This window comes from Amblyomma maculatum, chromosome 4 (genome assembly GCF_055883805.1).
Source record: "Amblyomma maculatum isolate TAMU_Amacu chromosome 4, ASM5588380v1, whole genome shotgun sequence".
Classification (NCBI taxonomy): Eukaryota; Metazoa; Arthropoda; class Arachnida; order Ixodida; family Ixodidae; genus Amblyomma; species Amblyomma maculatum.
In genome coordinates this window covers 134,771,802-134,797,201 of record NC_139347.1, presented here as the reverse complement: position 1 = coordinate 134,797,201, position 25,400 = coordinate 134,771,802, and the positions used below count along the sequence as shown (strand labels likewise).

The window sequence follows — 25,400 nt, the reverse complement described above, 5'->3', positions numbered from 1 at the left end:
CACTGAATGCGTGTCGCACCTCGAGGCAGCCAACAACGACAGCAAAGAGCCGTAGCAGACGACGCGGGGAGGCGGAGACCGACGCGTCAGCGGCCGCAGCAGCCAATAGTAGTCGCCCGATCCCCCGCGTTCTCGCGGAGCGCGCGCTTTGCCCAATCGCAGCCTTGAATTCGAGCGCGGGAAACTTGAAAGCCGCCACGAGGCTCTCAATCGGTAGCAAGCCACGCCTCGACCGCGCCGCCGTCGCCGCCGCCGAGGGTGGCAGAAGAAAGCGCAAGAATTCACAAACAAAACAAGACCAAGATGGCGGCGCTCAGTTGGGCGGGAGAGGAATGGTGCGCGCGCGAAGTTTGGGAATTTTCGGCGCTTGCTCGCTGCTCCGCGGCTGCCGCCGCTTGTTAAATAATTAATTTCGAGCATTTCTACGGCGAGTTGGGCATTGATAATTACAGAAATGGTAGTTTATAAGACATACTACCGGAATATATAATCTTCCAAAAATCGACTTTTTCGCGATTTTTCGGTTTTCAAAGGTCGCGTCCCCCCTTAAAAACGCAGATTAGTAATGTTGGTTACATTGCCGATGCATTGGGAGCATAGTTAACCGGCGAGGATTTTCGGTCAAGTAGGCCTTTAAAATTGGTTGACAGCTAAGAAAAGGCGCAGTATGTCACAATTCTAGTCAATCACAAACGGTCTCGCAGTCAATGCCTAAGCAGCGCAGCGGGGAAGGCTTCCCCTTGAAGCACTTTAGTGAGCCAGAGTGCCCCTGAATTTTTTTTTTGCTTTATTTGAAGTGACATTAAATTTATTTTGAGTCCTCCAGTTCCCCCTTGTGACATATTGTGAATAAGGAAAATTTGTCATTTTTCTACCCTATTGATGTCCGTTACCAAAATATCATTAGAAACAACGCAGCTGCTGACACCTAATATTGCAAAAAAAAAAACGATAATTTTTGCGAAATAACCGGAAACTAAGAGCCTTAATTATGAAAATCTCCTACTGTATTGGTCACATCTGAATGTGACCTCTTTTAGGGAGCCCGTTTGAATGATCTAGTGCAACATGTAGCATTCGAATTTAATACCTCTGTCACACGGACACGGCTGAACTCCTTTCAACTCCCTTCAACCAAGGTAGCCATTACCTCGAGGGAGATGCGTGCCGTGTCACACGGCAGTCCATTATGGAAGGAAGTTAAATGGAGTTTTGAAGCAAAGGAGATCGACGATCTCCATTGATGGGCGAAGGGAGTACTCTCGTTTCCAATGTGCTTTGCTTCCGAGTCATTAAATAACATATTTCTTCAATAATGTAATTTTTACTCCTAAATATATTAGTTTTTATTGCATAAAATTGTATTCTAACTCAGTTAGTTGCGTTTAATTGTCGCGACTGCACCACGTATTGCACAACGCCGCGCATGGTGTCCAGCAGAGCGGAAAAAATGGCTATGTTTAGAGCATGGTCGTTGTTTTCAGCAAATGTGTGTTCTTTTATATTGATATGACTAAAGCTAATTGCATTTTGCGAGAAAAATAGTAGTATAAAAAATATTTCAGTTTGTTTTGGACATTATTTTTTATATCTTTGTGCAAAATAAACAGCGCCTAATGGCCCCCTGTTGGCTGCTCTGAGAAGCTCGTTGCAAGCCGTGTGACACGGGGACAACTCCTTTAAGGCGAAACTCCCTGCGACTCCCTTGCGCTCCTTTAGACTAAGGAAGTTCAAGGTAGTTCCGAGTCGGCCGTGTGACAGGGATATAAGGCTGTCCAACATCATTGCTTTACGTAGGTTTTGGCCACGTCTGTGCTGTCGGTTCAAATTATCCGGGCCTTCCAAATTTACAGGAGGCAAGTTTTTGCCATATAAGTGATTGCAATATGGTTAGCACTAAAGAGGTGGGCACGAGGATATGTGAGAGTAGTGGCTCGTATGGATATAGACTATCAGGGAACCGAAAAACCAAGGGTATCATGGAGGCTAGTTTGAGAGCCATCCTTCAGCGGTCATGTGATAGTACGCTTTCTATTGTCCAGGGAAGCGGCCGTTTGGGCAAGTGGGCTGAGTAAGTGGCGGCCTGTGTGTATTGTTATGAGAACAAGCCACCTCCACTTTTATGCATGGTGATCTGCTCTCTTACCTTATTCTGGGGCATTGCATCGTCTGCCTGAGCAGTCAAGTCTTGATGTTGGAGGCCTCGCACTGGTGACTGATCTCTGGACCTGTCTGCATGCCATTCTATTGCTGGCCCAGCCATTGGGAAGGGGTTGTGTGGCTTACATTTTAGAGTGAAAACAATCACTGTTTTCAGGTCTTCGGCTGGTTCTGCTGCACAGCTATTCTCCTCGAATGTTGACAACCGGGTATGATGCAATGCAGGACCAGATGGAGGCGATGCTGGTGGCACATGTCTACCCGGAGTTTGGCAGCCCCGAGGGTTTCCTGCGGGCGCGGGCCTGCTGGGTGCTACACTATTTCTGCGAGATGCCCTTCCGGTCGGAGGCGAATCTGCTACGCGCCATCGAGCTGCTCACCAACTGCCTGCTCCATGACAGTGAGCTGCCCGTGCGAGTCGAGGCGGCCGTTGCCCTGCAGGCCTGCCTCACCTGTCAGGAAAAGGCCCAGCCCAGTGTGGAGCCCCACATCAAGGAGATCACCATGGAGCTGCTCAAGATCATTCGCGAGACTGAGAACGACGACATGACCAACGTCATGCAAAAAATAGTCTGCATGTACTCTGACCAAATTGCACCCATTGCTGCGGAGATGACACAACACCTGGCAAGTACCCCCTCCCCTCGCCTCATTCTGTCAATATCATGACTTATTTGGTGCATTGGGCTGAGAGGATCTCGTTTTTCATATCACCTTCAACATTGCTGATGCTTTAGGACAGGGGTTCTCAAACGTTTTTGCTTGGAGGAACCCCAAAAGCCTTCAATAAGTTTCAGGGACCCCCCCCTTCCCCCCCCCCCCCCTTGTTTTTATTTACAAAGGTTAAATGTTTATTGCACAGATTAATACAAGTACTAATGTGATGGGTGGTACTGATTCCCTTTTAAGAGCAAGTCAAAGCGTGGCTCAGAAGCACTCAGAGCCAGTCTCATATCAGCTGCCAGGTCAAGACTGCTCCTGTGCTTGTTCTTCAGATAGGCGAGGGCTGAAAATGCCTGTTCACATGCATATGTAGTTGCAAAGGGAAGCAAAATGTCCACTTCCCTTTCAAAGAGGCATGGAAACAGTGAAGCAGTCCCCATACAAAATGTCACCATGCCTTCATCATTAAATTTCTCTTTGAGAGCAGTGCTTGCCTTGAGCTCTGAGGATTCTCGCGGAACACAAGAAGACAGGCCGCGGAACCCAGTTTGAGAACCCCTGCTTTGGAGAAAAGGCAGTTTCAGGTGGTACAACAGGCCCTGGGTGTCCATGATGTGTCTACAAGTGAGACTGTGCAAGGGGCTGGTCTTCCTTTGAGGCCTTGCAGGCAATATCGAAAATTAGCTTTGTTGGTGAAAAGTAAAAATCTGTCGGTGGGTGCTCTGTGAGGATTGCCGAGTTCATAGGGTACAGCACTGCCTCCTATTCTCGGGTGTACATTGGAAGAAAAGGATGCAAGTGCTGGCACCTATGAGGAGTTAAACAAGAAGGCACCTGCGTCTTCATGCATATTCTCGTTCTGTCTGCCTGCCACCGTCGACTGTTTCACATTGCCCATGCTCTCAGTTGTTCCCATATTATTGTTTTAATCTCGTGAGCAGCCGCGTGACTACAATGGGTGTACAAGGCTTATCCTGTATTTTTTTTTTTACTCCTTTTCACGCTCCCTCATTTTATAACACAGTTTAGGTGACTGGATTATGCAACTAGGCCAAGGGCATTTTTTCTGCCAACTTATCTACTGTATACTTGCAGTGTAACATCTGGTGTTTGTCATACTGAATATAATTTAAATGAAAAAGTAAAACGCACTGGAGGGAGAAATTGCACAGCCAAGCACAGGGCTTGTGCGTACCGCTGAAGCCACACTTCGTGGTGCTTGGCATTTTGGAGCAAATACCTGATTTGCAGGTCTGCATTTTTTGTGTAGGTTCTATGCATTTGAAGCGTTCTGTTCTGGGAACATGAAAATTTTGCCGAAGTGCTCATTTGCTGAAAACTAAACTCAAAATATCCTACTAAACTAAATATCCAGTTATTCAGCACCCGCTAAGAGATAGTTGGCGGCATAGTCACAAGTTCATTATATTCTCACTTGTGTTACTTATCGGTAGGTTCTGGTTATGCACCAGAGGACGAAGTGCGACAGACTGCCTGAGAATGACTGCGCTGAGGGTGCACTGATCTGAGCTGCCATCACCCCTAGTTGAGTAAAATCTCATCTGAGAACCTTTCCCATAACAGTATCAAGGTCAGCTACACATGCGTTGCATGGAGTTTTCAAATTATGTCTTTCTTGTTCAGAGGTTGCCTATTTCCTGTCTGACTGCATTTGGGGCTTTTTATCCCCCCCCCCCCCCCCCCCCCTCATAGCTATTCTTTTTTTGGGGTCACCTTATAACAGCAGCAGGTTTAAAATTTAGAAACTGTGGTATATGCTTTGGACTTGTGTCAGATGTGGAGGTTTCTTACTTGCAAAACACTTCAGAGCTTTGTCATTGCTTCCCAACGACAGTTGTTCTTACATGATTCTTACGCTTTAGGATAAATTGCATTGTGGTAGACGATTCACGCAATCTTGGTGCATGGCTTCACTTTAATGAGGACTGAAGTCTTGCTGAATTAATGCGTTCCCTCCACCTGTGCAGGCGGCCACTTTCACGCAGGTGGTGGAGACAGGTGGCGATGGGGACGAGAAGGCTATGGTGGCCATGGGCGTGCTGAACACACTGGACACCCTGGTGACAGTGCTGGAGGAACAGCGGGAGCTGGTGGCCCTGCTGGAGCCCACCCTTCTGCAGCTGCTGGTGGGCCAGGTGCTGGGACAGTCCCTGCTCGAGTTCTATGAGGAGGCCTTCTCGCTGCTCTACTCGCTCTCCTGCCGGGGCCCCCTGTCGGCCGACATGTGGAAGGCCTTCGAGGCCCTCTACCATGCCTTCCAGAAGGACGCCTTCGACTTCTTCACCGACATGATGCCCGCCCTGCACAACTTTGTCACCGTGGACACGCCAGCGTTTGTCAGCAACGAGAACCACCTGCTGGCTATGTACAACATGTGCAAGGCGGTGAGCACACTTTCACACTGTGTACTCTCAGTAAGAACACAGATAGGCTGTTTAGGTGGGAGAAAAGAGAGCAGCGTTAGTTTGTATTAAGGGTTTCATTGTGCCCACAGAGAATAGGCTTGCTGCAACAAAAAGAGATTATGTAAGAGAAAAAAGTAATAATGCTACAGTGTTCAAGCCTATTTCATCGTATAAAGCAAAACGTAGGTCGAGATTTTTTCTTGAAAAAAGCTAAAGTTGCCCCTTGTCTTATATAAGAGTCTTCAGCAGAATTTGAGGCACAGTCTGGCAACATGTGGTGTGCCTGCTCGCCAACAGGCAGCCAAAGAGGTATCAACATATTGTAGTTGCTGGATTTTTTTTTCTTCTTTTTTTTTTTTTTTGTTTGGTGTGTTTGTTTTCGCGTGTCTTTGCTTGACTCTTTAGCAATGAATAGCAACCTGTGGGGGCAGATTACAGTGGCTTTCCAGAAAAAGTTGATGTTCGCTGAAGCGAACGGAAACAGGCCGCTATCTCAGTGACAGCTCGGCATTTAAGAGAAGACCGTGCGGTGGCGGGGACAGGATGAGCTTTTCACGTGCAACCTTTCAAAGAATGCTACGTAAGCAATACTCTTGATGGAACTAGATGACGCACTCTGATGGGTGGTGGTGAGCAGCAAAGAATGGTCTTCCGACGGCATTGCTGAAAGTTCGGAGCCAGTTCGTTGCTTCGGTGATGCAAGGTCAGTGCCGATATTGTAAATATGCGCGCATCGTCACTTTTTTTTTATTTTTCTGTTTTCACTTAGTTAAGGTGGTTGATCTATATTCCCACTTGACTTATACAGTCGAACCCAGATAAAGCGAACTCGAAGGGGATCGCGAAATAGTTCGATATATCGATAATTCGATATGCAAAAAATCGGCTTGGGGCGGCACTTACGATGCGAAAAAACGATACCGTATTTGTCGCATAATCAACTCACTCGCATAATGAACCCACCCTGCACTTTTGCACTCGAGAAAAAAAAGCGTTAAGGCCAGGTCGTTCACATGCAAGCGATGAAGTGATCTCAGAGACGAGCGGCAGCGATAGAGCAAAAAATTTCCAACTTGTTCGAACTGTGTCCCTCTCGCCGCTCGAGTTATCACGGCAGCTCAAAACAAGGTTTCTGTGTCGCCGCAGCAGAAATCGCGAGCGTTTTCGCTTGCATGTCACACTTCGTTTCGGTCGTCTCATCCACAGCTCATTTCTTGGCAGCGTGCCAAGATGCTGCGCAGCGATAACATCGCGGCGTGTTTATCTTTTGATAGCTCCTGTGGCGGCTGGGCAGCGAACTTGGCAGACTGGCCCTGACGGCTTGATTGCACAAGCCTGGTTTGATTTACCACGCCGTGCTTGGGGCGGGCGTAGTCCACTGCCACAAAATCATTAGAAAACGTGATACAGTAGCTGCAAATGATGTTTGAAGCGAAAAATGCTAAAAGTCGGTGTCATGATCGCAGCTCACCACGTGCTTTCGTTGATTCATACATGCAAGGATAAACGACTCCCGCAGAAAAAAAATGCCGCTTCGTCACGCCATATCTTACGCTACGCCGCGTGCGCGCGTACAGCACAACGATAAAAATAGACTACTCTCACAAAAAAAAAAAAAAAAAAATACAAATCTGCCGATCCTTAACTTCCGCAGGCGCCATAGCCACGTCAGCCGCCGCGCGCAGAGGGTTCGCAACACACGCTGGAGAAAGCGTCCGACGTTGTGTCTGAAAATGGGCTGAGCTGGCTTGGCGCATGCGTAGCGCGTGCTACTGCGAACGAAGGCTGGGAAAGAGGAAGGAGAGAGATAGCTCGGCAAAAGAATAGGCACACCCTTGCGCTTTGCTCTGTCGCGTTTTTCCCCTCTCGTTCCCACCGGTTCTCTCTGGTTCATTCACGCACATGGTTTGCAAACGTCACGTACTGGCAGGCGGGAAACGATAACCGCAAATGCGCGTGCCTTTAGGGAATGGGCGCGGTGCTGCCCTAGCCGAACTGTCCCCTCTCATTACTTCTGTGCGTGGCTTGAAAACGTCATGCGGGAAACGGCCGAGGGTGATGCGATCGTCTTTGGGAAAGGCACACTTTCCAGTGCGTGGTGCGGAGTTAGATATATCAAACGACCGGTGAAATTGATTTCGATATATGACGCAGCTTTCCTATACTTTTACATGGGATTTTCAAGGGGATATTCCGTGAGTTCGATATAACCGGGTTCGATATATCCGGGTTCGACTGTATATGGTTTATATGGTATTTTAATCAGTATTTAGATTTGAGTCCGGTATATCAGGGTTTTGACTAGGAACTGAAAATAAATAGGGTGAATGCCACTTGAACACCTGAGCAGAAAGGCAAAGAGAATACTTAAGGGGGGGGTGGGGGACGAGGGTCTTAAAACTAACTTTATTAGTTATGGCTAGAATCTCACGAAACTCTGCACACAGATGTGGTTTTCTCTCCTGATTTCAAAAATGTAATTATAATTGAGCTGGTGGTCTTAGATCAAAAGTTATCTAACAAAGTCCAGAGAATAATTAGTGAATTTCTTACACAGCTTTAATGAACTTTTTCATTGCATTTCGTTGCTTTTAATTACATAGATTGATAGCCAAAGTCTTCCCATACCCGATGACATCCTTCATTTTTCTCAAAAAGGCACGTCATCCTCACATATTATGGTGAGAGTAAAAGGCTGCATTATTTGACACGAACTCATTAAGCTAATCTCAAATTGACGTTTATCCATTGCCTAAACTAAAATATTAAAAATGTCATCGGGTACTTCATTTCTCTCTGAAGAAAATGGTACCAAAGTTATTTGTGTGAACTAAAAAGAAGTTATCAAAACCCTGCGTAAGACTGTAGAGATCGACCAAAAATATGAAACTGAGAAAACGGCATTTGAAGTTTGACCACATATTATAACTTGAACAATCAGTAGCCTCACTGTGATATTTCTCACCAAAACTGTCATGCTGTTCCCATTTCCAAAACTGTCTTTGGATTTTGAATATGTCAACTAAAACTGAAGCTATCACCATTACCCATGGCCAAGGTAGTGTATGCCATTAGGAAATCAGCAAAATTTTTTGACATGCAATATTATTTTAATGGCAATTTGAAAAAATCTCGATAGAGTGATGTAAGTGTTGGATCACCCCCTGATCTTTTCAATTTGACTGCAGTGATGCTGAATTTGTCGTTGTCACTCGGCGACAATGTAGAGAAAAAGCATAGTAAGGCTGAGTGCAGTGTCCAGAAACAGCACTGAGAAAAACGTATTTGCATTTTGAGACCTTTAACTTTTGCTACACTGCAGCTATGGTAATATAAATAGAATCGTTGTGAGGCTTTGTTCTTTATGAGAAACATATAACAGTACCCTCCCCAGATACTGGTAAAAGCTTGCCACAAAGTCTAAATATACCGCCACTAGAACCAGCGTGAGAAGCTTCATTTACCACTTCATATGCCTGTGGCAGTGCCCTTCAATGCAAACAAATACTCAAAATAACGATACAATGGTCTTGCAATATTAATAAACCTGCACAAAGTTTAAGGCTAAAGCACAGCGGCATACTGGAATGACCTAATAGATTGGCTAATGTTCCAGAATGAAACTTTGCTACTTTGCTGTAAAGCACATGCAGGGCCGCACGCGGGGTCCCTTGCTGGAGCTAAAGCTCGAACTTTCACACCCCTTGAGCGCAGCGACGCGATTACTTAGACAATCTGGAAAAAAAAAAAAAAAACGAAAACGAAAAAAAAGAAAAAAGAAAGACGAAACCGTCCGCAGAAGAGGAAAGCGGGCAACGGCGCAATGTCAGGCTCGCCTGTCGTCTGAAGCGACGTGATAAAAAAGCAACGAAGTTGTAGCGTCGGTGGGGACCATGAGTATCAGCTGAACAGTTAAATCTATCAATGCTATCTTTGATGCCTCTGAACCGCTCGCAAACGATTATATGCCGCCGGACGTGCTGCAGCTAGGTCGAGAACACGCCGCGCGATCCTGGCAGCGCGCCGCCGCACTCGTTCTTCGACGCGCACTTGCTAGGCGCTTCCGTTTTCAATACACTCCTGATATCTATGTCTACTGATCTACGTCTAAAGACCAGCACCGGCTGCGGGAACGACTGATAACGATCGCGAAAGCGCATCATAAACGAGCGAAGCAGTAGCCGTGACGAAGAACGTTAAAAACAAAACAAAAAAAAAAAAGGCAAGTCAGTCGCGCTGGCCAATGGGAAGCGCGAGACGGGCTCGCTTCGCGAGCGCGCGCTCCAGCCAATCGGCGGACCGGAAACGGCTTTTGGAAAACCCGCGACGGGTGTCGTCCTGTTTGAGCGACGTCATTTGGAGATGCCGCAAAATGCGCACAAAGAAACAAGCTTCAAAACAAGTCCAAGATGGCGGCGGCCAGCCGGCTGCTTCACCCGCGGCGCGTGCGGGAAGTTCGAACAATTTTCATCCATTTTTGGCCATTTCGAGGCTCCCGTGGCGTTCTATTTTACCGTATTTTCCGACCGAATTCAGTGTTGATATTTTGAAGGCTAGTGCTCAAAGGTACAAACATTCCGAAAATGCGTTTTTCTCAAAATCAATTTTTCGTTCATTTTTGACCAGTTTAAGGGGGGACGCGGGTCTTGAAGGCGGAAAAATTGCCCAAAAATCAATTTTTAGAAAACTGAAGTATTAGAATCTACAACTATTATTCTCTGATTCCACCAAGTTTCTCGCCTCTCGTGTCAATATTTGAGGCGTAATATCAATTTATAACAAGTCGGCTGGCTCATTTCAAGCTGATGTTTTCACTAAAATAGCGCATTTTCAAAAAAGTATAGCTTCCTTTCCACGGCCGCGCTCACGGCGATCTTGGTCTCTTTCGAAAGAGTGGCTTTTCGCCTTCAAATTTCGCGCTCCTGCGCGTCGTTTCGGTCATTGGTTCGATACAAACAAAGAAAAGAAAAAAAGCCACAGCACACGTTCCTATTCGTTGCTTTGGTGCATGTGACAAAAAGGGACCCTGTGATTGGCCGTTCGCGTCTCGCGTCATCTGCTGCGCGCGTCAGGGCAGTCGGAGCCGTGCCCTTAGACGCCATCTTGCCTAGTGCTGTCAGCCTCGAACGCCTCGGAGATCTCGCAGCGATGTCTACGCCAATGAGAAAGTTTGCGATGCGTCATAAATACGGCAAAAAAAAAGGAAAAAGTCGTCGATCGGCAATGCTAAGAAAGGTGCTTTGGTGTTGCGAGAGGCCGAAAACGAGCAGATTCCTGCGTCCAGTGACCGTGTCGACGAACCTACGGATCAGCTAGTCCTAGCGGGCCCGTCAAGCGAGCACACTTCAGACGTCGTCAGCCGCGTTCGTCATGATACAACGCTTCTGACGCCTTCCGATCTGGCAAGTGAAAAGAGAAAAGCCGACGCCAAACTGCGGGAATTGGATTCAACGCCAGCAACGAAACGTAAGACAGACTTTGCCGCCAGCGATGCCGCGATCTGCCCGCTTGATGAGACGAGCTTCGCCGTGATTTGCATCGAGTCGATCAACAGCCTTCTTGACGGTGCAAAGTGTAAAACATGTGGAGGGAGTGTTAAAATTGGCCGAGGTGATCGCGAATACGGCCTCGCTGTCAAGCTTTTCTTGACATGTGTCAACTGCGGCGACAAGGCATCGGCGTGGAGTTCGCCGCGTGTGGACGGAAAGCAAAGTGTAAATCCTTTCGCTGTGAACATTCTGGCTGCGCGCGCGATGCAAAGTACCGGCAACCGGCGGACTGCATTCAACGACATCTTAGCCGCGATGAATATTTCCCATCGTGGACTGCACACGAAAACGTGGCAGAGCTACGTAAAAGAAAAGCTGACGCCTGCCGCGACGCGTGCAGCCGAGAAAGTGACCGTTGAATGCGCGGAGTCAGTCCGGAAGCTGTGCGATGAACTGAACGTTGACAATCCTGGCAACGTAGCCATGTCCTACGATGGGACTTGGATGACTCGTGGGCATTCTTCCCACATCGGAGTCGGCACTGTCATCGAGCTTTTTACGGGGCTTGTCCTAGACTACGTTGTCCTGAGCAATTTTTGCGCAGGTTGTGAGCGGGAACCGAAAGTGGACGATCCCACGTACCAAGAATGGAGAGCAAGCCACGTCTGCCAGAAAAATACTGATAAAAAGGCTGGTGAGATGGAAGTAGAAGCAGCCCTAATCCTATTTAGAAGATCGCTCCAGAAGCACAACCTCAGATATACAACGGTGCTGTCAGACGGCGACAGCCGGTCCTTCCTCGCCCTGAAAGATGACCAAGTGTATGGCTACGTTGAGGTCACCAAAGAAGATTGCATTAACCATGTTCAAAAGCGGATGGGGACAGCTCTCCGCAATCTGCTGTCAAAACAAAAAGGGTCAGGCTCGGAACCACTTGGTGGTAAAGGCAGACTAACTGGTGATCTAGTCAACAAGCTAAGTTCTTACTATGGCTGGGCACTCAAGTCCCACAGTGGCAACATAGAAGAAATGGCAAAAGCGGTGATGGCTACCTATTATCATGTGACATAAATGATCAGGAGTCGGATCACAGTCTTTGCCCAACAGGTTCAAGTTCCTGGTGCCGGCAAAATGCTGCCAGTGCCAAAGGAGAGCCAGCCCCAAGGCACCGCTACAGCCTTCCTAGTCATGTATGCAAGGCATTGCGACCAATTTATGAGCGCCTCTCTGACAAGAAGCTTCTTGAGCGATGTGCAAGGGGAAAAACCCAAAATAATAATGAGAGCCTGCACTCTCTCATATGGGCACTGGCACCAAAAGAAAGGCACGCATCCCTCTTCAGTGTTGAGGCCGCAGTTGCAGAAGCAGTCTTGAAGTTTAATATAGGGTACCAAAGGACCTCTGTAGGAATTTTGAACGAGCTGTGTTTGAATCCTGGCCAGAGAAGTGTGCGGCGTATGGTAGAAAAGGACAAGCTTCGGTCCGTTGCATCTACAAGCAAGCGTGCATCGGCAGAAAATTTGCAGCGTGCTCTGAAAAAGCGCCACAAAGGTGGTAGTGCTCAAAATGACTATGCCCCTGGGGCATATTAACAATGTCTGGTAGTTGACATGTACATATTTTTTACTTTTAGTGATCAAAAATGACTTCCGCTTGTTTTTCTCATTTTCTCAAGATGTGAATTTTGGTCTCCTGTCAAGTTGGTGAATGCAATATCTCAACACCCATTGCATATACAGCAATGATTTTTGTTTCAGCATTAAGCCAAATATGTGGAGCACACAATGTTGCAAGCAGATTTCTTAATTATTGCTTTAAAATTTTTTAAAATGGCACTTTTTGTGACCACTGTGTTTCCATGTTACGACTACTAAACTTCAATGTGCAATAAAATGAAAAATAATCATTAAATCAAAAATCTGCTTGCAACATTGTGTTCCTTATTCATTCTAGTATATAGCTATATGCTAATAAGAAGTTTTTGTGAAGTGGTTTTTTTCCTATTGTTTTCACAGCAAGTGCACCACTGTTCTTAATTATCTCAACACCTAATTGGTTCAGAGGAAAACTAATTATATTCTTGGAATCAGCACCAGGAACTGCACACGTGTGCCAAGTTTCATCACTTTAGTTCAAAAATTAAAGAAAATGGCTTTAAGACCAGTGTCCCCCCTTAAGACCCGCGTCCCCGCTTAAAAGAAATGCAAAAATTGGTTGTTTGTTTTTTAACTTGGTAGTTTGTGAGAAGGTGGCCTTCAATTACAATTCATACAAAGAAATAGTACTTTAAACAATTATTATACAATAAAATCTCGCTACAAGAGACATGGTTACAAGAGTCACTCGGTTATAAGAGACACTTGAAAATGGTTTGGCTGGTTTTCCTATGTTTGCCATGTTAACAACATTGCATACAAGAGATACTGTTACTAAGGGCAACTTTTGCAGGTCCCTAAAGTAATTTCACTGTTTCACTATATTTATAAGACACAACCCAGGTACACTCATGCAACGCAGCTGACTCGTACCAACTCGTATGTGCAGCAGTTTAGATTTCCTTATCTAAATTCTGTTCCATATTTGTGCCCTGTTTTGTTGCAGTATGTCAGGAACCAGGAAGGAGTGCCTTCTTTTGACTGAGAATTCAAAATGACCCTGTTGTTTCAGTCACACAGGAATGTGATGATAGCGGCGGAAACAATAAGGACATTTTGACTTTCCAGTCAAAAGAAGGCACTCCTTCTTGGTTCCTGACTTATTACAACATAACAAGGCATTGATATGGAACAAAATTTAGATAAAGGAATCCAGACTGCCACACATACGAGTTGACAGGAATTTTCAGTTACAAGAGACAGCTTTTTGGGTTCCCTTGAGTGTCTCCTGTAACGAGGTTTTACTGTACGTGCTTTGCGGGGTTATTGCACTGCTATGTCCCTGCCTAGTAAGAAAAAAATAGTACAGTAGAACCCCGCTGATACGTTTTTCATGGGACCGTAAAAAAAAACGTAAGAGCCGGGAAACGTAACAGCCGGGAAGTAGGACAAATTGAAAAATGACAGTAGTGGGCAACTGAATGCATTTATTGCCATGTTATCACTTGAAGAAGTCATGCAGCGTTGTCTGTCGCATCTTTTCGCGTCCGGTGAGCACAACTCGCTTCTCCAAAAGTTGCAGTGCCATGTGGCTCTCGTGATCGTCGCGAACGTACCTTCTGAGAAGGTCCAGTGCTGCCACAGCCAATGTAAACGTCGATTCCGGCTGCGGCGCATCCTCCTCCTCTTCCTCTTCGTCGCCACTGTTGTGCGCGTCTACACACTCGGCCACGATCTGGTCGATAGTCATCATCTCGGAGGTGGCAACGGCATCATCCACAGACACGTAATCGTTGTACACGATCCCGTTCGCGCCAACCGCTTCCATGGCCGTGTCCAGTTCGCAGTCCTCGGGGGTTCCGGGGTTGTCCACGGTTCCTGGTTCTGCTGCACTGTCTGCGTCGCCGAAGCACTTCGCAAAGCAATTCCTGACCGTTGTGGCGGTGACAGCACTCCATGCCGTGGCCAGATAGTGCATGGCATCCAGGATCGTAATGCCAGTTGGCTGTTGCCCGCGGTCCACAGAGGCCAGGGATCGCTTCACGATGCATTTCCTGTAAAAATGCTTCACGTTTTTGATGATGCCAGCATCTAAGGGTTGAAGGTGGCTGGTCGTGTTGGCTGGAAGGTAAACCACCTTGATGTTCCGCAGCGACGTGGTGTCCTTAGGATGCGCGGAGCAGTTATCTAAAAAAAGGACGACTTTTCTGTCCTGACAGCCCATATTCGAGTCCATGTACGCGAGGAACTCGTCAAAAATTGCGCACGTCATCCAAGCCTTGCTGTTCTTGTAGTAGCAGGGCAGGTAACGTATATTCTTTAGGCAACGTGGGTTTCGAAATTTGCCGATGACCCACGGCTTCATCATCTCGGAGCCATCCGAGTTGCAACACAACAAAACGGTGAGACGGTCTTTGCTGCATTTTCCGCCGTGGCAAGCCTCGCCTTTCAAGCTAAGCATCTTCGAGGGCTGTACTTTGAAAAAGAGGCCCGCTTCATCGGCATTGAAAATCTCCCTAGGTTCGTAGCCGTCAATAATGCGCGCCATGGTCTCTTTCCAGCTGCCTACAGTAGCCACGTCCACGTTTGCATCCTCCCCATTCACGGTTCGGTAGCAAATTCCGTGCCTTCGTTTAAATCTGTCGATCCAGCCGTTTGACGCACTGAAATCGACGATCCCGAGCTTGTCTGCTATCTCCAGTGCTTTTTCGCGCAAAATGGTGCCATCAAAATTAACACCTGCAGCTCTGGCTTGCTTGAACCATTTGCACACCGCCTCGTCAAGCTGCACGTGCTCCGCACCGCGGGCTTGCTTGCTTTTTATGTCAAAGGACCGGGCATTTGCTTCGATCTCGTTTCTTTTCGAAACAATAGAGTTGAGGGTGGTTGGCGTAAGTCCCAGTTCCTTAGCGATGCACACCCGCTTCCGCGTTGGGTTTGCATCCACAGTGCGGAGAATATTCAGTTTATCCTCCAAGGATAGCGCTTTGCGCTTTCTTGATGCCATCTTGCTGTATTTATGTGCTGAACGGTTGGCACGCGCCAGGTGGGCGATTGAGTGCGCTGGACGCGTGTGCACACGACTGCGGAACGAATTCACAGCCGGAAAATACACGCGGAAAGAGTCCTAAGCTCGGCAATCGTGAAGTCAGTCGCACACACACCAACCGCACAAAGGATGGAGCATGGAGTAATGAAAGACAGCAAGACGCAAAAAAAAATAGCGCAACTACTGCTGCTGATGATGACACAGCCTGCCCAAGCATCACTAGTGCCCTCTGTAGACACGCCAGCAACGCTAGGCCAAGCCAGGCCAAGTCAATTCGCCGAAAAAGTAAACATGACCGTCGCTGCTTGTTTTTCGGGTTGGCTTGGGGTGCGAGTTCACAACGTATCATGCGGGAACGTGTCCCAAGCTACGACGTAACAGCGGGGTTTCTAATACATGGAAGTCTATGAGAGTCATGCTGGGACTCGACCACAAGGACGTAGCAGCAGGGGTTCTACTGTATTAAAAAAAAAAAGAATTTTTCTCTGTGTTAATGGTGGCATGTTCGCTTTTGTAAGTGGTTTCGAAATGCGCCCAAAGCTTTTTAAGATAAAATGAGTGGCTTTTCTTTGTACCATTTCTATCTTAGTAATGCTAGTTTTTGTGAATAAGTCCCAAATTGCACATGCGTAATCTGGTATCAACAATTTTTGTCTGGGTGCGAAGGATGTCTGCTGAGGATGCTGGGAAAGGGGGGAGGAGGGAGGGGGATGTTGCTTGGAATTATAGTGTTATTTTGGAAAGAGATATTTTGCTAGCAGTATTTGAAAACTTCAATGTATACTTCTTGTGAGTGATGGACATAAAAAATTGTTTTTGGAACTTAGTGGCCATTTGGCAATGGATTGTTAAAAAAAACCCTGGTCAGTGGAGTTCTTTATTTTGAGTATGTTACACAGTTGTCTGCATAAAGCTGAAACTTAACTGGAACACAGTTGAGCGAATCATTAACAAATGAAAAGAACAGTAAATATACAAACTGCATCCTAAACAGGAAGGTGGGAGCCAGAGGCCATGAAAGCTATCTGAAGGCAGTTCTGTGCAGTAGAGGCAGTGGTGTATCATAATTTTTAGCTGACACGTGCAGCTGTGTTCCACCTTGATAGTCGTGGCTCAAGGGGGGGGGGGGGGGGGGGGGTGCTCTGCAGAGTTGCAAACTCCTGCTGGAAAACTGGGTGTGCACTTTCTGCAGCCAGGACTCGAGACAGTACTGTATTGGGGGCACCCTTAGGGCATGCTATGGGATTGCATTGGATGTATGGATTGCCTTTTCTTTTGTTGCATCCAGGTGCTTGAGGGTGACTCGGGTGAAGACCCCAAGTTTCACGCACTCAAGCTGCTCGAGGTGATCATCCTGCAGTGCAAGGGACAGATTGATCAGGTGGGTGGGTGCCCAGTGTAGGTGCAGCAATGTTTATTTTGCTATGTATAGCTGTTTGGTGTGAACACACTCGTACACTAGAGGTTTAGCACAGACGGAAGGACAGACCAAGAGGTGCGTACCACAAGCACTATGCAGTGGGAAAATGGGTGTGTATAGTATGGTGTATTCCGCCACAACTAAGCATCTCCCATTCCACTTTAGCAAGCCTTACAAGGCAGCACAATTGTTTCCCCACTAGAGCAAGCTATTTTCATAAAGAAATTTTCATTCGGAAGCAGCCGGTTTCTTATGTGTGGGCATGCAAGCATACTCAATGTTGCGATTCAGTGCACAACTGGTCGTGATGGTTTTGTCGTCAGTCTTGGGGCTCATGCTCCATGCTTGTGAACCGTGGGTCTTGGTATGGGCAGACTGCGGCTCTACCACTTGATTTGCTGACCATGTAATGGAAATAAGTTGTCCATTTGTTACTTTCAGGTGTTTTGTGTTAAGCAGTGACTAGTTCTAAGGTAGTTTTGCTGCAGCTTTAGTGCTGAGCATGTTAATCTTAGTGATACCATGCAAGCAGTGTGCAGCGATCCTCCAAGCATGTAGCCAGTGTGGATAAAGCATTGCATTTAATGAGGCTACCTGTGGCCTAGGGAGTATGCAGAATGTGCCAAGGACGCACCTTCTGCAGTGACGGGCGGCCCGTCAGGTCCTGGCGTACTGGTAGCGTGCCTTTCACCGAGAGTTGCTAAACATAGTCTACTTTGCAGCTTAGTATACTGCAGACGGTGCTTTGTCACCAATCTGTGCCTAGGTTAGGGAGCCTAATTCTGTTGTTGGAGTACTGTAAGCACAGCAGTCTTTTATTAGGATTCGGGTAAATTTGGATTTTGCAGTGCTTTGGGCAATGAGGGGAGTGAAGCAAGCCTGGTTAAGAGCTGCTAGTAACCTTCAGTCGGCTAGTTTGCTTCACTGCATGGCCAGCGTTATACTTAGCGCTGGCTTCGTTGTATGGCAGATGTTTCGCATTAAAAATGGTACCACTAAGCCTAAGGCTATTGCCGATTAAGTGCTATGTTCCTCATGTTGGAGTTTTCCAAGGTCTTAGGTGACTAGTGTCACCAGTAGGGGCCCAAGGCCTCCACCACAATGCTCCACACGTTAAAATTGAAAATTGAAGAGGTGTGCGGGGCTGTTCAGTGATGCTATGCTTTTTCATCTGGTTAATTTGAACTTCACAGGACCTGAGAAAAAGGTTTGAATTATTGAATGGTCTAAAAAAAAAAAGCTGACGAGAATCACTTGCATTGCGGTGAATTTAAACTCATCTTTGCCTGCTTTTTAGACAAGAACAGTGCAACAGTGACTGTTGTTCGCATTGGCATCAACGCTTTAGGGAGTGCGCATTGTCTGGAACGTCTGCTCACTTGACTCGGCCATAAATGGCTTTGTTGAGTTTAAGAAATCAAATATCTAAGCCGACCTAAGAGTTTCATATCTTAAAAAAAAAAAGAAAGCTGTAGTTCTAGATTTGAATATGGTATTCATTCTTTCATTGTTTTACTAGGTTTTATCTTCTCTCCCTATTTTGGGGGCATGTAGTCCGGTAACAAACTGCTACCCATCGTGGGGGCGTTTTCTTTGGTCGTGTGCCAGCACCCAGACATGATGGCGTGTCGCTCGAATTGTTTGAGGCAGAATCACTCACGTTTGTACATAGAATTCTGTGAAGATTGGCCAGACCAAGCAGTGTAATTCAAAATACCCCAAAATTCGAATTGTCGAGGTTTCTCCAATTTTCAAGGAGGTTCTCTGACTGTTCTGTAACAAGCTATAATTTAACATATCTGGGATAGACTGCAAGTATTATTTTTGAACGATTCAGTCCAATGACAGTTATCTAGTCCTTTTTCACTGTACGAAGTTTCCGCTCCAGCAATATGTTTTGCATGTCCCATAGCGGAATTTTACCGTAGAACCTAGTTGATACTTTACCGATTCACACGCAGCAAATTATAGACAGTAAAATTGTCCTGTAATTTTGTTATTTTCCTCCTGGTCAATATTTTCCTTGATAACATAATTTCCTAGCTACTGCATTTGAACTGTCAACACATTTTCTGCATTTAGTGACTAAACTTATGTCAAGAAATGCTAGCCTATGCTTTTATCAACTGAAAGTGTCAATAGTGCCTCATTCAGCTGATACATTTTTCAGAACCAGGTTGTTCAGATCGTGCTTTTTTTTTTTAGCCATACATTTTTCATTTCACATATTTTTTTGGTAAAAACCATATCACTGAGGTTTTTGCTGTGTTGTGCTGGAGTGCCGTTATTCAGACTACAGTCGAACCTCGTTATAACGAAGTCTCATTTTGCGCGGAAATTTGTTCGTTATATCCGATATTCGTTGTAAAAGTACACACAAATTCCTATAAAAAAAAATACTGTTCATAAACCCAAGTAAAGGCTACCCTAAAATGGAAAGCACAGAGCTGAAAAAAAAGCATTTTTTTTTCTTTAAAGCGTGGTAAAGCACGCGAAACCTTACCTTTCATTTTGCACTGCCAAGCAAAAATGAGCACACAAATTGGGATTTAGGCCACACAGAACTGATTTATTTAAAAACGACATAATCTTCATTTGGCGGCATTTCACATTATTCGATAGAATAAATTTATTCGATAGAATGATTTGGCCACAGGTAGGTTCTCAAGGTACCTTCTCAATTTCCTCGCCATATCGGCGGCCTCGGTGCTGCTGAGAGCTCGCTCTTCGCCTTCTTCTTCACTCTCATCGCTGCTCGTAGCATCATCTGTAGGAAGCAGCTGATTGACAATTTCTTGGTCGGTCAATTCGGGCGCCACAGCCAAGTTGTCATCGGCAGCAATAAAGTCCTCGAACGTAACATTTGGAAGCGCCAGTTGACGCCATGTCGTCTCGTCGAAATTGTCCGCTTCACCTTCAGAATCGTGGGCGTCGTTGGGCTCTGTCTCGCTGGTGGATGGGGCTAGGCCAGCATCAACAACGCAATTTCTTATTGTCGACTGTGCCACTTCGTTCCATGCACCGTCCAGCATGTCCAGCATAGTTTTGAGGTTTATGGCCGTTGATATGCCCCTGTCTATGTCAAATACGAGCTGCGTAACCAATCGCTTTCGGTAGCAGCATTTTAGTGAGCGAATGATGCCCCTATCTAATGGCTGCAGCACTGAGGTCGAGTTTGGCGGCAAAAAAACTAGGCGGACCGCTTCAAGTGGTGCAGACACCTTATGGGCAGAGCAGTTGTCCAATATAAGGAGCACTTTCCTGCGCTGCTCTGCCATGTCTTTGTCGAAGGCCTTCAGCCATGCTTCAAAGAGTGACGACGTCATCCACGCCTTTTTGTTCGAGTGATAGTCCGCTTGGACATTCCGGGCGTTGAGCAGGCACCTGGGGCGAGCAGATTTACCAATAACAGTTAGCCGCCTTTTATCTGACCCATCCATGTTGACACAAACAACAACGGTGACGCGGTCTTTGCTTTTCTTGCCTCCTCGGCACAGTTCGTTCTTCGCAACGAGTGACCTTTCCGGGAGCAGCTTTAAAAAAAGCGCAGTCTCGTCCACGTTTGTAGACATCGCGCATCTTGTAGCCATCCAGTTGCATGCGGAAGCTTTCTGCCCACGTCTCGCAGTTCTCTACATCGACGGCTGCTTCTTCGCCCGACAAGGTGTGGCAAACAATCTGGTGGCGGTCATTAAATCGCTGCAGCCAGCCACTGCTTGCATAGAAGTCATCGTGGCCTAAGACGCAAGCGAGACTTCTTGCCTTCATTTGAAGCACGGCACCAGACACAGGCAGGTTGCGCGCTCTAACGTCCTTGAACCACGCGAACAAGGCATCTTCAACATCCTGGTGATGACAATACCTGACGCACTTCCTGTCGTTCTTCACGGCGCCTGGAGAGTGCACGTTTTCAATCTACTGCCTTGCGCTCAGTATGGTTGACAGAGTGCTAGGCGCAACGCCGAAGTCTGCGGCAATCTCTTCTTGTGCCCGCTGTTGACCGCCCTGAATATTTTTATCTTTGTTTCAAGAGAAACTGCTTTGCGTTTCGGCGCCGCCATGCTGCAAGACGACGGCACGACCTCGAGGAAAGTGAGCACATGTGCGGGTCGGCAAAAGGTAGGGCAGGGGCACGCGGGCGGTGGTTCGATCACGTGCAGGTCACATGCCAGGCAGTCGTTGATGTTAGAGTAAGTAAGTAAGTAAGTGAGAAGTCCTGATCCCTTTTGACTCGGGGCAGGCGTTTGTCAACGCCACAGGGGAAATGGATAGTTAAAAGGAAAGGAGTAGTACATCACGCATTGCGTCACGGTGCACTGAAATATGTCTTTCATGACACTATTGCACTTTAAAAGGCACCGTCAGTCGAACGGCCTCATGAAGCCTCGCGAATCCAATCCGGTAGCCACGTTTAGGCCAAGAGCCAAGTCAAGTCACAGCGTCTTTCACTGTAAGTTGTAAACACGTCGCAAAGTCAGCCAGCACCAGTCGTTGTTGCTGCTGCCGGCGTGATTGCAAGGTCATTGTCCCCCTGCTTTGTCCGTGGTGGCACAAAACCTTGGCACTGCGCTGTAGCCGCTGTTGTCGTGCTGTTCCTACGTGGTTCAGAGCTGCTCTGGCAGGGCAGGACCCGTTTCAGGTTTCCCTGCTGGTATTTCGGAGTGGCTGTTGCCGTTCCCAAAGCTGAAGCCGTGCTTTCGTGGCCTCTGCTTGTGCTGCTCGGGCCTCTTCGGTCTCACCTGACAGCACTAAGCATTCGGCCAAGGTGCATGACTGTGGACCCGCAGGAAGAGCTGGACGCTGTTGTAAGATGTGTTGGAGGGTCTCTTTCGGTGCTCCGCACAGTCGACACTTTGGGTCCACGCCGTATACAGTAAAATACCACTTGAACGAACTTCATTTAAACGAGGTATTCAGTTGTACGAACTTTTTTAAATTCCCCCGCTGAAGCTCAATTGAACGCTAGGCAAACGCCCTTCATTTTAACGACAAGACAAAGACACGCCCTAACAATAGCTCCTTATTCCACTCGCAATAACTGCTTCAAATATTCTTTCTTTCCCAGGACTATCACCGAATGGAATAAATTAGACAATGACACTGTTTCACAGCCATCTGTAAACTTATTTTGTTCACGCCTTAATCTGTCCGGTTTTGTGTAATCATTACAACCATCTGTTTTGCCATGACTTACTTTGTTTGTTGTTTCCGCCTCTTATTGAACTTTGTATTCTTGTTGTTGTTGCCTATGTTATTGTCTATAAGGATGTATCCCACCCTGCTAAAATCCCGCATGGGATTGCAGTATTCATAAATAAATAAATATAGGGGCATCCTGTGTCTCCTACCTCATACTGAGGATTTCAACCAGAAAAACATGCACTTTTTGCTGACTATTTGGACGTTGAGAAATACATTAAGCCTAACTCGCTGTATAAACAAGCTTGTAGCCAGTGGAATCGCTAGCTAGCTTTACATGCTCCACAGTCATAGTCACGGACATCCACAGTCATGGTCACCCATACTTCAGCCCTGCAAAGCCTCTTAGCTCCAAGAAAGGCGTACGTATGCATGCTGGTTAATCGTGGTCTGCTGAAGGAGTGATCTTGGAGGATATGAATGCCTCTGCTGCCTAGCAGACCGCTGTGCCGGACGAGGTTTACGCGGGAGCTTGCACACAGTGACTAAGGTGAAGACAACTTCAGTCCTAAGTTCAAAAGTGCTGCAAAAGGTTACTGCATTACGAGTATAATATTTATTTCAAAACGGCAGGACGACAGAAATATAGGGCGAACACGAGCGCTGTTCGTCCTGTATTTCTCTCGTCCTGTAGTTTTACGCTAAATATTATACTCATGATGTCAGACTTGAACAAGTACAACATTTCACTCTTTTAAAGGTTACTGCATTCTTCGCTTGCAAATGAGTGGGACAAATTGAAATTGGGTCGAGATAGATGCAAACACCGGATGTTTCTTGGAGATAATGGGAATAAGCTTCCGCGCACTTATTTCAGTTCAGCGAACTTTCACTTCAACAAACATTTTCTCAAGGTCCCTTGAAGTTCGTTCAAGTGAAGTTTCACTGTAGCTCGTGCCGGCGTTGATTTGTGAGCAGGGCGCCCGTGCGGGCCTGAAATAGAAGGGCGCTGCCTCTGTCACCTCGGTAATATGATGGTGGGGATGGTTCGAGTTTATGCTGGCAGTATAATTCTAGGCTTTGTTTTTTTCCTGGTTCAGTGCACCATACCGTAGTTTCGGCGTCTCTAATTTCTTTAAACACCGCCTTGCGCCACTCTGTCTCTGACTTGGTGTCGTGTTTTGAATTTGTGTTGTATTTATTGTTTAGGGACGTGTATTTTTGAATCCAATCCGTCTTGATGTTTTTGTACCTTAGATGTAGGTACATGCTGCGACTGTAGTTTGTGTTTGCCATGAAGTCAAGTCGACCAGCGTATTGTAGTTTGGATTTTGCCTCCCTTGCCTCATATGAGGACCAGCTCATTTCACCGCTCACTGCCGTGGTTGCGGTTGCCAAGCTGCCCCCAAGCAGCCAGCAACCTAGCTCATTTTGGTGCCGCTCCAGGCATTTTGTCGTTTCTCTGGAGTAGGCCAGCACGTCGTCTGCGTACGTTGTCGCTGGTACTGCGATTGCCTTCCACAGCGTACGTCCGACAGTGTATGGGTTGTATGAGTGTCTGGCCAGGTGCCAGACATGGCCTTTGAGGCGATTTGATTTTTTTACTAGATCGTTTTGATGTTGGTCCAGGAATTTTGGTCTGTCGCTGAGGGTGACGCCGAGGTATTTGTATTCTGATGTTTTTCTGATGGGGTTCTCTTGAAAGGTGAATTCTTCACTGGTGTCATTCGTGTTTATGCCCATCCACTGAGTTTTTTCAGTGTTTAATCTGAACTGGTCTACTCGGAAGCAGATGTCTAGGAGTTATTGGAGATCAGCCGCTGATTCTGCCAGTAGGACGATATCATCGGCGAAAGCGAGATTCACTCGCGGTCCCTAGATGGCGTGGCGTGCGAAAGCGCGGGTGATTCAAACACATTTTAGGTGAAGGCGACGCGGGCAGTGGTTCGATCACGTGCCGGTCACATCCCAGGAAGTCGTTGATGCTAGATTCATTCGGGGTCCCTAGATGGCGTGGCGTGGGAAAGCGCGGGTGATTCAAACACATTTTAGGTGGAGGCGATTGATAAAATCGAAATTTAGCGTTTTGAAAAATTTTTTTTTTGCTTCTTTGCGGATTTTGAGTCGTGTGAATACGAAATATGCTTCGTTATAACCAATTTGGTGTCAAATTTTCAATTTTTCATTTCGTTATACAGATAGAACTCCCATAGAAATAAAGCACAGCCAACCAAACTTTGCTTTTACTTCGTTATATCCGATAATTCGCTGTATCCGTGTTCGTTATAACGAGGTTCAACTGTACACACTTGCCTGGTGAGACCAGGTGGAGTGAGATTGCCAAATTTGCTGCAGAGCAGGTGCATTCTGCAGCGAGTGTCATGTCACTAATTTCATATGGCATTGTGCGAATAATGCCGAGTGTGAGTGTTCTCTCTGAATCTGCACTATGTGCGCTTGGTGTGTGATGACCAGAAATGGGCAAATGCTTAATTTTGCTGTGGGAAGCAAATATGAATGTCAAGCCAACTATTTTTGAAACAGTTTCGAATATTTACTTGATGCAATCCTTAAAGTATTTGCGCCCCCTCTAACATCTCTTGCATTCATTTTATTTGCAGGGGCACAAGCATTTTTGAAACACCTAAATTCAGGTCAGCTGTGATTGCATCATCGAGGTTGTGCAGGGTTGTTTACAGTTGTGACCCAACCATGCCTTCATTGACACAAAGCTGCATCCTCCGTAATGGGCCTGTCCTACTGTGGGCTTGTGTACACAAAATTTGAAATGTGGAGGCTGACTTGCTGCATGCCGCCTTTTCCAAGTGCAGTCGGGTGACTTTGCGTCTCATTTTGCCTATCTCTACGTGCAGTGCATCCTTTCGTTTGTGGAGCTGGCCATCAGGACGCTAGCGGAGGCTGGCTCAGCCATCGGCCTGCAAGTCATGTGCCAGCAGGTAAGCCTTTGTTGCATGCAACTCTGGTTGGTGTGAAAAGGCTTTTTTTTTTTTAATCAAAAAGGAAAGGTTGACAGGTCTGTTAGCTCGAATTTGTTACCAAAACAGTTTAGGACGTTACAGAGTTGACATGTAGCCGATAAGACGTGCAGTGTCAGTTTGAATGGTAAAGTGCCAGCTTTGGGTAATGGACATTATTTCTGTGCCCTTCATCATGTTGGGTACCAACGGATTTTGTGTGAGGCATATTAGAAACTGGTGGTTCCCATTGCCCTGCAGGTGGTCATAGCAGCTCTCTACTACAACCCAGCGCTGCTCTTTGAGACGCTAAGCAAGATCCAGAGGCCGGACTCGCAGGATAATCTGCTGGACCACTTTGTCAAGATGTGGCTGGGGAACATTGAGTACTTTATGGGGTGAGTGTGTGAACTCTTGTCGGGAAATGTGGTCGGGTCACATTCGCAGTGATCTGTTCCGAGTAGTTTGTGGTTTATAGAGGTGA

General features: G+C 46.7%; 1 protein-coding gene across 1 annotated transcript in view; it reads left to right on the top strand.

Annotated features, from left to right (window-relative positions):
* Nucleotides 1-25,400, top strand: part of msk (importin-7 msk) — a 139,052-nt gene that overhangs the window by 53,812 nt on the left and 59,840 nt on the right. The window contains exons 9-13 of the mRNA XM_084602529.1: nucleotides 2,386-2,787; nucleotides 4,812-5,228; nucleotides 16,671-16,763; nucleotides 24,815-24,898; nucleotides 25,178-25,314. Of these exons, the coding sequence (XP_084458655.1) occupies nucleotides 2,386-2,787; nucleotides 4,812-5,228; nucleotides 16,671-16,763; nucleotides 24,815-24,898; nucleotides 25,178-25,314 (1,133 nt within the window). The remainder of the gene's footprint in view (nucleotides 1-2,385; nucleotides 2,788-4,811; nucleotides 5,229-16,670; nucleotides 16,764-24,814; nucleotides 24,899-25,177; nucleotides 25,315-25,400) is intronic.